Below are 10,781 nucleotides of genomic sequence, written 5' to 3' on the forward strand. Positions count from 1 at the left end.
ACTGGTTTTCTTTGCTTCTGCTTAGGGCAAGCAAGCTCGGCGACTGTGAAACAAACTGGAAAGCTGACTGAATTTATGTGTAACCTGGCATGGGATTTTCCAATCAAAGAGGGGTTCCAGGTTTTCAAGGAGATGCTGGCCACCAAACCATTAATGGGGTCCCACCACTCATGGTCCAGGCCACAGTCCCTGCTGAGCACCCCAGGCATGAGGAGCTATGTCACCTCCACAGACTCTTCTCCAGCTCATGCCTCAAAGGGAGCTCTGATCTTCTCTCCAGAAGGCCTTCCCCCCCGAGTCAGGGAGCTATATCAGCGGCTGAAGGAGTTTATGGAACGACATGTGTACCCCGCTGAGCTGGAGCTACAGCGTCACCAGGTCTCAGCTGAGAGGTGGACCCCCTCCCCGCTGGTCGAAGATCTCAAGGTAAAGCAGCCTTTCATTAGCACAGCCCAACCTCAGATCGTCCACCGGCCATATCTGTTCCTTCTCGGGCAGTTAAGAGATGGAAGAGTTGAGTTCAATGGTCTCTGCTGCCACCACCACTAGAAAGAGCCAGCTCAGTTTCACTTCATTGCTCTTTCTGTGTGACCACGTCCCGGCCTGATACTCAGCCCAGGCAGAGGAATGCCAAGTCTGTGGCTTATAATCCTGAGGAGCGTGGACTCATTTTATGCATGTCTGAATCATGTAAATTTGAGACTGATATAAATTGCATCAATTAAATGACGCTCTCTTTAAAGAACCCATAACATCAAACCTAAAGCGTCACATCAACTGTAAACTACGTTTATGCTCCTGACATACAGTGACATCAGTTTAGTGTATAATGGAAATACCTGCTGTTCTTTTTCAGGATTGGTCTTGGCTTGTGTTAGTTCTTAAGTTATCTGAGGTCTTCAGGAGCACATATTCTGCCTATGATGCAACCATCACCTACATTAAAAAGAAACGGCATTGAATTTTGTTCATAGTTATAAACCTATTGCAAGGTAACCAGAGTTCAAACATGGCAAGAGTAGAAAGAGTTCATGACCTGGAAAGAATTCTCTAAAATTCTTGGGCCTCTGAGATAATGACTGTCAACAATTTGATTTATAGGCTCCCGGCTCCTTTCTTCTGGTACATAATAATACATATTATTATCATTCCTGTTGTAATGAAAATGTGTTATGCACTTGAAACTTCCAGTTGTTTTATGTTATTTAATGATGTATCCCATGTCAGTGCTTGGAGATGAACCCAGGCACTGGGACCACATCGGGGATGCACCGTAATTTATCTACCCTGCCCCTGCCTGAGTGACACTGTGGGGATTTCGGTCTAGGTCACTCCAGGTCACTGAAGCAGCAGAGTGAGCAGCTGGTTGCTAACATGGACAGAGAGGCTGAAGAGCCAGCTGAAGGAGACAGTAGAAGCCAAGGGAAGGCCGGCTGTGGGGAGCCTGGCCATGACTGTCACTAGGGCAGTGTCCGGATGCTTTCTCAGGACTCCAAGATTGAGGTGGGAATTTTCAGCCAGTCACATGTAGGTCCCATGCTCACATCTTCATGCCACTGAAATGTCTACAGTGAGAGAGCACTCCAGAATAAGAAGGGGCTTGGATCCTGTGCAAGCAAAGGGTATCGAATGCTGTTACATACTTCTGTGTTCACTTACTGTTTCTACAGTGTCAGTTTAAGAAAAGAGTATTTGTTGCTCTGGGTCTTCTTTATGGTGCACAGACTTTCTCCAGCTGTGGTGCACATAGACGTTTTTTCCCTCTTGTTGCAGCGCGTAGTCTCAGTAGTTGTGGCCCACGGTCTCTAGAGTACATGGACCTTAGAGTGCTCAGGCTTCTCTAGTTGCAGCCTGCCGGCTTTGTTGCCGCACAACACATGGGATCTTAGTTCCCCCACCAGGGATTGAACCTGTGTCCCCTACATTGGAAGGCAGATTCTTAGCCTCTGGTACCAGGGAAGTCCCTGCATGAATTCTTTGAAGTAAAAATTCTGGTCCAAGGCTAACATTTTTAGTTGTTGTTTGCTTTGGGTTTGGATGGTTGGTTTTGTTGAACTGCACCACGTGACTTTTGGAATCTTAGTTCCCTGAATAGGGATCGAACCTGGGCCCCTGAAGTGTGAGTGAATCCTACCCACTGGACTGCCGGGGAATTCCTGAATGAGACCATTTTAAGTTTTGACAAATACTGCCAAATGTATATCAGAAAGCTGCTTGCCATTCTATGCTCCCATTGTTACCTTGTGAAATGTCCTATCCCCCACGTGCTGACCTGCACACTTAATCCTCACCCATTAGATGTACCCGTCTCATGCACGGAAGTGTTGGAAAAGCAGACACTCATGCTGTGAACACTTTTAGACTCGAAAATGAATGCATATGAAAAATCTGCTTTAGAGAACATTCTGCATGTGGTCATACCTGAATGGGAATCATGACAACTAAGATTTTAGGGGAAAGTGGTGAAATTATGGCTCATGAGTTTTATTCAGTGTCGTGACTACCAATAAATAAGAATGTTTGGCATTTACACTGCATCTCACAAATCCTGTGAGGTAAGCATCATGAACCTCAATTTAAAGATAAGGAATCAAGTTTGCCAGGGACACAGCTAGAAATAATAGCACCTGGACTCAATCCAGATCTTCTGGGCTCAAATCTATGTGTTTTTCCCTCCCACAAGATGATTCATTTCCTTATTCTTCCTCTTCTCAGAACTCCCTTGCTTCCCTTCCTATTCTCCCTTCCTTTCCTGCTTCATTTGTTCCAATTAATCTGTCCTTCTTCTCCTTGGTCACTGCAGTCTCAGCTAATTAGCTTAACACAGCCATGAAACAAGTATATGTGCTGATTCTGGTCGTATGTGTCCTAGAGAGCAGTCCCAGTGTGATAGGAAGCTCAGCCAGGTGGTGGTCTCCCGGTGGGAAGAATTTCCATCATCACTAATATTTAGTGCAGCTCCAGCTTCTGGCACACTATATTCTGTCACTACCTGGAACTGAAAGAGTGAAATGTTTTCGAGAGGGAAAATAGCTGGCACTCACTCACTGTACAGCTGGACTACAGAACGTCTGTCCTGCTGCCATTCTTTACGCTCCCTTGTTTCCTGTCCATTTCTGAGCCTCCTTCTCTAATCTGAGCTCCTGATAACTTTCCCACTTGGAAACGCTTTTTCCAGTCAGTCAGTCACCTCCATTCCTACTCTTGCTCAGTAGCTGTGACTGGTAGGGTGAGTGGTGACCGTCCCAATACAACAGATGAGGAAACTGGCACAGGGAGCACACCATCTTGCCTAAGGTCTCCCAACAGGTGTGGTGGGGCAGGGCCTGAAGCAGGAAGTCTGATTCAGGGCCTGGGTTCCTAACCCCCAGGCTAGACTTCCTGGTTTCCCTGTCAGGAGCTACATTCAGAAACCCAGGTTTACTTCCCCAGGAACAAAGTTGTGCCTCGTGAAGAAAGCTCGATCAGGGGATCTTCTTGGGCACCTCATCAGAGCAGCTGAGGCTGCTGCCAGATGTCCTGGCCGGTTCCCTGCAGGCTCACTGAACGACCCTTCATTCTCTGTGTTATGGAGCGAGTTTTATGCTGCATCGTGATGACAGTAATGATGCTAACAGTGAGGGGCTCGGGTAGGTGGGGCATCTGGGGTACAGACGAAGTGAACTGATTGCCACCGTCCCTGTTAGGAATGGGCTGTCCCCAGACTCTTCCTATTCTCCTCCCACATATCTGTGGAGTTGTATCCAGCCTGGTAGTTTGGACTTACTCATTATTTTCCATGGGCCAAGATAGTATGACAACCACCCTATGTGGATCCCTGATTTTTTTTTTTTTTGCTGTGACAGGAGAAAGCCAAGGCCGAAGGACTTTGGAACCTTTTCCTACCCCTGGAGACTGGTCCTGAGAAGAAATACGGAGCTGGGCTGACCAACGTGGAGTACGCACATTTGTGTGAGGTCATGGGCACGTCTCTGTATGCTCCTGAGGTACCTTCTTTACCATCTTCCTCAGCACGGGAGGAAATCCTTGTCCTCCAGAGAGTTCAGCCATCCTCCTGGGCTGACGGGGTTCCCAGCAGTGGCACTGGACTCAGGAGCTCTGACGCAAACTCAGACTTCTTATGAGTTGAAGATACTGCAGGCAGGTAGCTGGAGCCAGAGCAGGAAAGGAGCAGGGGGTGGGCATCTTCTCGAGTGAGTACAGCCTGGCTGGCTTCCGTGGAGCCTCAGTTCCCCAGCTCTACTCTATTCCTTCTCTCCCAACAAGCTCTGTGGTTGAGCTTAGGTACTCTGAGCTGCTGTACTCACAATGTCCTGGGTCTCTACATCTTTGGGGAGAGGAAGGACTTTGATAAGGATGTCAGAGGGCGTGTATCTTGGAAGGAGCCCCGATCCATGTTTCTGGGGAATCTGAAGTTTTGAATATGATAAGGCCTTTGTGCTTTTTCTCCTTTCCAGATCTTTAACTGTTCTGCTCCAGACACGGGGAACATGGAGCTTCTGGTTCGATACGGCACCGAGGAGCAGAAGGCCCGCTGGTTGATTCCATTGCTGGAGGGAAAGGCTCGCTCCTGTTTCGCTATGACTGAGCCCCAGGTGCCTACCTTGGGTCACCCACAGGCGCTCCTCATCAGGCCAGACCCTCACCCAGCCCCACTGGGCTCTGCCATCAGGGACCTTGGGACCCTTGCCAGCTCTAATCAGAATGTGCTCTCACTCAGGTCGCCTCCTCAGATGCCACCAACATTGAGTCTTCCATCCGAGAGGAAGATGGCTTCTATGTCATCAACGGTCACAAGTGGTGGATCACAGGTATTTGGCCTGAAATTCATTTTTCAATCACATTTATGTGGGTCTTCCCTGATAAGCACATCTTCTCTGCCCTGCTGTTGTCTGAGAAACTGTGGGAGGAACTAGCTTCATTTCCAGTTAACACAAAGGAGATTCTGTCTCTGTTCCCAAAAGAGGCAGCAAACCCTGAGAGAACCAAAGGTTCTACCTGGACCCCAGGTGACCCCACATGTGACAGTTCCAGGAATCTCTCCTCCACTCCCCACTCTCTTCATTCTGCTGTGGGTGTCTCCCTTTAGACAGGCCGGAGGTCACTTCCTCAATGGTGTCCCCCTCTTGTGAGGTCAGCTGTGCTACAGCAGAAGGGCTGGTGATAATCCTGTCGTTCACTAGGCTTTAACTCTCCAGGGCCCTCGGTACATGCTGTGGGGACCTCCCCTCACCGAGTCTCCACCCTTCCCCAGAAGGTCTGTGGTATTATCCCCACTTCACAGAGAAGGAAACCAGGATGGAGAAGTGACTTGAGTCACTGCCCAAGGTACTAGCCCCCCTCTTGGCAAGTAGAGAACCATCCAGAGTTCAAGGCTGGCCTGAATCTGAAGCCTGTGCCCAAAGCCAGCATGTTTCCACCTCCCGTGGGAACAAAGCAGAACAGGCTGCCACTGATAAAGTAGCAGTTTTCAGCCTCTTGTCTTCAAATTGTATTTTCAGTCTGACGTTGTGCTTTAAAAAAAAAAAACAAAAAAACACAACTGTTCTTAGGATGTTGGATTCCTTCCTCACTGGGACAGAAACCAGTTGCTCTTATTGCTGGTCAAAAGGCTGCATGTCCTCATCTGATCACGTGACATCTTAAAGGGCCCCATCTGCTCGATGACTTCAGCTTCTCTGGGCCAGGACTGAGTGTTTAAGGGGAGCTGATGGCCGTGGTGTCAGATGATGGGGGTCTGTCTCTCTCCTTTCCTGGCAGGCATCCTGGATCCTCGCTGCCAGCTCTGCGTGTTTATGGGAAAAACAGACCCACATGCCCCACGCCACCAGCAGCAGTCCATGTTCTTGGTTCCCATGGATACCCCAGGGATAAAAATCATCCGGCCTCTGAGGGTGTATGGGCTGGAGGACGCACCAGGTTTGTGCGTCTGTTTGTTCTCTGTGTGGGTCTGGATCTAGGGAGAAGGCTTTGGATAGCAGTTGCTCCAGTGCAGAAGTAACACCTGTAAGAGTCTGAGGACATTTGGAAGGGCACGTGCTCCTGCATTTCAGTTCTATCCATGAATATCAACCATGCAGGCAAGCTTCAGACAGGCATTCATCTGTTTTTTGTTTTTTTTTTCCTTCTCTTCTAATCATAGAAGACAAGCAGGACTCTAGGAGGTAAGGAAGCCACAGAGGATGGAACAGGAGGCAGGAAATGCCCTCCAGACCTTTTCTTATAGACCACAGTGTGGACAGCCTATCTCCTGGCCTGGAGGTCCTCTCACAGGGGCCCTTTCTCTCTGCTGATGCTGTCCACATTTTGACTTCAGAGTTTCCTTAGGGTCACTACACTGTGAGAGTCATAGACTACTAGGAGTTCCAGTTTAAGTTAGAGTCACGTTTTATAAAAGGAATGCCAAACTATTCCTTTATTTTAAATGACCAATTTACCTTCCATCTGCAATAGTCTTGTTCCTGCCTTCCATCCTCCTTCAATCATGTTCTAAGTCTACAAAAGGGCAGGGATATTGAGATAAATGCATCTGGAGAAAACAGGAAAGCAGATTGCTCAGGGGTACTCTATGGGTTTTCTCAGGTGGCCACGGTGAAGTCCTGTTCGAGCAGGTGCGCGTGCCCAAAGAGAACATCATCCTGGGCCCCGGCAGGGGCTTTGAGATCCTCCTAGGCCGACTAGGTTCTGGCAGGATCCATCACTGCATGCGGCTGATTGGCTGCTCAGAGAGGGTGCTGGCGCTCATGAAGGCCCGAGTAAGTACTTCCTTTTGCGCCTGTCTCTGGACCAGAACGACCCATCTGTCTTCCTCTCAGACTTCTAATCCTGTTTCCTGAGAGCAGACTTAGCAGGTGAAGAAGCAAGGTGATGTTCTTTACAAGAAGCTGTGTCCTTGTGTTTGCTCTGCCTCTTTTACTTTGTTAAAGTTTCAAATCCAGAGCAGAATGCGCCTCCCTCTGCCAAGGGGACAGAAGGCGTCTGGGCTCTGTGGGCTCTGTGGCAGCAGAGGGCAAGGCTCCAGGCCCACAGGGTCATGGTCCACTGATGACCATCCTGCCACCAGCTCACCTTTAAACATCAGCCAACAGGGAGAGCGGGGTTCCAGCATCCAGCCCTGCATCGTCCTCCTCCCCCAGCACGTCCAAAACTTTATTCTTCTGTGACCCCTTGAAGGTTGCAAGCCCATACAAGAGTGTTATTGCTGTGAACAGTGGTTCAAATCAGTGAAATCAGTTTCACTCTGAAGTGATTTCAGAGTGAAACTTCAGACTGAACAGATGTCTCACAAGATAGTCTTAATGAAGAATAGCAACAGTTCAGGGTATCGCATTACTGAGCAAAGTTGTGATTCAAATCCTTTTTAGTTGAAACCAGCCAGTTTAAAAGAAAACGCTCCTCTCTAAGGACTTAGATATAGTCTCCATTCTCATCCTGCAGATCAATCTGACCTAATGTGTCAGAGATCTTAGAAGATGCTATAGTACTGACGTAGCCGTGCTACTCATTGGACTTGGTCGAAAGGGAGTAATCAGGAATCTACAAAAAATTTGATACTAGGAGGTTCACCACAGCCATGATTATGTTAGGAAACACCTATAAGGCTAGCTATTGGGGTCTGGTTAGATAACCCTGCTATGGGTGTGCAGTGAAATTCCAAAATGATGCTGTAGTAATCTATTTGTTAACTAGAGATACGTTTGCCATATGCTAAGTGGAAAAAAAGGCTATAAAGTAATAGAATGACTTAAAAAAAAAAAGCAGATATATGTATATGCATATACAAAAAGTCTAGAAGGGTATGCACCAAATAGTAAGTATAATTTACTAGATAATGGGGTGCTGGGTGTTTATATTTTGTCTGAAAGTGTATACTCTTTTCTGCCATGAGATATTCGTGTGTGTTGTAATTGTTTTTAATTTTTAAAAATAAGGTGGAAGAAGGACCCCTTATCACTTTTTCTGATTGCCTGTAGCTTTTGAACACTCTACTCAATCTCTGTTGCAGTAACAGTTGCCCACAAGAGGGCTCTGGCACCCAGACTTGCTCCTCAGAGTTCCTCAGGACGTGAAGCAGGCCCTCCTGTCAGCAGAGGGCGCCCTCCTGGCCTGTGCGAGGCGCCCACAGTCACTGCCTGGTTACCAGAGTAGCCCTGGGCCACAGGTGACTCAGATCAAGCTCTGTCCTGCCTGGAGGCGAGGCCTGCCCAGATGGGGCAGAATGGCTGGCGTAAAGGGGTTGTGCAGATAATTTGTGCAGCTACCAAGTGTCTAGCTTCCCTCGCTGCCCTCTCCTGTGCTTCCACCCTCTCCTCTGCAGGGCACCGTCCATGCCTCCCCTCCTGTCTCCTGTGTCCACAGGTGAAGTCCCGCGTGGCCTTTGGGAAGCCCCTTGTAGAGCAGGGCATGGTCCTGGCAGACATTGCCCTGTCCCGCGTGGAGATCGAGCAGGCCCGGCTGCTGGTGCTGAAAGCTGCCCACGTTATGGATGTGGCGGGAAATAAGGTAGGTGGCTGAGGGACCTCACAGAGGACAGGTCCAGAGGACACAGTGAGGGATGCCAGCCCAGAAATCTATTAATAGATGCTGACTTCCCTCCCCACTCAGCAAACCACAAAGTGCTTGGCTCCTTGACATAAATAACTTTGCTTCAATTCTCCTTGGAATTACCTGGGCAGCTTCTGAAAAACAGAAAATGTACAATAAAGAGGATTGACCTTTCTGTTTTACTGACCCAGTGACCTTATGGGTTCAAGACAGCAGGGCCACAGGGCCCCAGCCTGAGCTACAGCCCCACCTGATCTTACAGGCATCAGGCAAACTGAGAGTAAGCCAGGGAGTTAGAGAAGCTTCATTTTCAATGTGACATTATCCCTTAAATGGCCCCGAGTGCCTCTAGTGCCAGGCATGATGCCAGGCTGACCCTTGCTTTCTCCATCTCTCCACGGGTCTCCACCCCTTAGCTGAGACCCCTCAGTAGCAGGGGGTGATCCAGGCTCAAATTCTGGTTTCTTGGCTTTCTAGTGGCGGTATGAGGGCTCTCAGGGGCTTTGATCCAAATCCCAGATTCAGAGAAGATCCTTGAACCTAAACCCCCAGAGTCTTGACTGGCCTCGTTTCACCTTTCCCTTTGAATACAGAGCTGATCATGACCCCGAAGGAGGCTCAGGCCAGTCCCCAATCTGTGTTGCCTGTGTGCTGGTGATGCTGCCTGGGAAGATGCCCCTTATCTTTCCTTGACCAGGCAGCTGCCCACACCACATAGCATCCTGAGTCACCTGCCTCATCACCCCCACTGCCCCTCCACCCCCGCTGGTGCTGTGCAGGGTCCATGCACCAGGCAAGGCTTGCGGTCCAGCGGGAGGGACCTGAGGTCTCTGTTCTGAGCTGCTGTTTCTACTCCTCCCTGTGAAACTGATCAGTCTTCCACAGGTTCCGCCCTGGGGTCTGCCCTCCTCACCACAACTCCTCTTCCTTGTAGGCTGCAGCTCTGGATATTGCCATGATTAAAATGGTGGCCCCATCCATGGCTTCCCGAGTGATTGATCGTGCTATTCAGGTGAGCACAGATGATGGATCGCTGGTTCTTCTGAATCATTCACAAGATTCAAAATTCCTCTCCTTCAGCTGCCCAACCTCCTGTAAACTAACAGCTGCCCTTTGTTGCACACCCCCCATAATGACTGTCCTCTTCCTCCCCAGATACAACCCTATGAGGGGTCCTATTCCTGCTTCCATTTTGAATACATGGAAACAGAAGCACAGCAAAGTGATTTGTCCAAGGTCACTCAGCTTGCAAGGAGCTGAGCTCAGATTTTGGGGAACCTAGATTCTTCTTACACCAGGCCCAGCCTCCTAACCATGTAAAGATGCCTCCTTCTCAAATCTCAACCCATGGCCCCTAGAGAGGGACTTCCCAACAGCAGAAGTCACCTAGTGGAGCAGATCTGGGGAGTTTGGTGTCCCTGGGATGGCTAGTGAGGCCCCACCTGGAGTCTTACAGAACACTGTTGTCACACAGGTGTTAGGGGACAGCTTTGCAATGTGGCTGTTCTGAGCTGTCCTCACATCTTAGGAGCAGGCACTTGTTTGTGGGGCTCTCCGGGATGAGGGCTCACCCAGGGCTTCCTCCCCTCCTGCCCTGTGTCTGCCAGGTCTTCGGAGCAGCAGGGCTGAGCAGTGACCACCCACTGGCTCAGTTCTTCGTGGGGGTCCGGGTACTGCGCCTTGCTGATCAGATGCACCAGAGGTCAGTGGCCAAGATGGAGCTGAAGCACCGCAGTTAGACCTGCAGGAGTCGGATCGTCCCCGCCGGGCCTGTGGTGCCCAAATCTTTAAATGATGTGCTTTCAAAGGCCTGGTATGTGTGCTCCTTGCACCCCTCCCGGCAGCTCTGTCCTGGGATCCTTGTTGTGAACCTAGCCTTGATGGGTCCCTACAGAACACACTCCTGTGTAAGAAGCCTGGAGTTGCCTGTTTCAGGCAAGGGGGAAGGGGGGTAATGAAGAGCCTGGAGAGGTGATCTTTAGTCCAGGTGCCAGATGGGCAGCCAGGCCCCTTCTCTCTGGCTGTGGGGCTCTGCATGAGTATTAGGAGTCCTGCCAGGGTGCTATGCCTGTGGTTGCTCCCAATCTGAGGGTGATATGGTGGCTTCCTGTTCTGTGTCCCCCACCGCCCCCAGCTGATGGTGGCAGCCTACAGACCCAGGGCAGGACTGCTCTGGGAGAATGGAAATAAACCCAAATTGTGAAGCCATTGCTAGGTAATTTTCTTTGTTTCAATAT

General features: G+C 49.6%; 1 protein-coding gene across 20 annotated transcripts in view; it reads left to right on the forward strand.

The window, feature by feature from the left end:
• ACAD10 (acyl-CoA dehydrogenase family member 10) overlaps positions 1-10,781 on the forward strand; it is a 51,598-nt gene that overhangs the window by 32,256 nt on the left and 8,561 nt on the right. For 10 of the 20 annotated variants that reach the window (XM_086347819.1, XM_086347824.1, XM_086347826.1 and 7 more), the window contains 9 exons: positions 26-426; positions 3,846-3,986; positions 4,458-4,595; positions 4,721-4,811; positions 5,761-5,919; positions 6,583-6,755; positions 8,359-8,502; positions 9,479-9,556; positions 10,152-10,752. In XM_086347819.1, coding sequence (XP_086203945.1) covers positions 26-426; positions 3,846-3,986; positions 4,458-4,595; positions 4,721-4,811; positions 5,761-5,919; positions 6,583-6,755; positions 8,359-8,502; positions 9,479-9,556; positions 10,152-10,283 — 1,457 coding nt within the window. In that variant the 3' untranslated portion in view covers positions 10,284-10,752. Of the gene's footprint in view, positions 1-25; positions 427-3,845; positions 3,987-4,457; positions 4,596-4,720; positions 4,812-5,198; positions 5,329-5,760; positions 5,920-6,582; positions 6,756-8,005; positions 8,146-8,358; positions 8,503-9,478; positions 9,557-10,151; positions 10,753-10,781 lie in introns of those variants that run through there. The other 10 variants (XR_015144509.1, XR_015144513.1, XR_015144510.1 and 7 more) reach the window with 5 other exon arrangements.

This window comes from Bos grunniens, chromosome 17, assembly GCF_055505025.1.
Source record: "Bos grunniens cultivar Pamir isolate PY7600 chromosome 17, Bosgru_T2T1.0, whole genome shotgun sequence".
Lineage (NCBI taxonomy): Eukaryota > Metazoa > Chordata > Mammalia > Artiodactyla > Bovidae > Bos > Bos grunniens.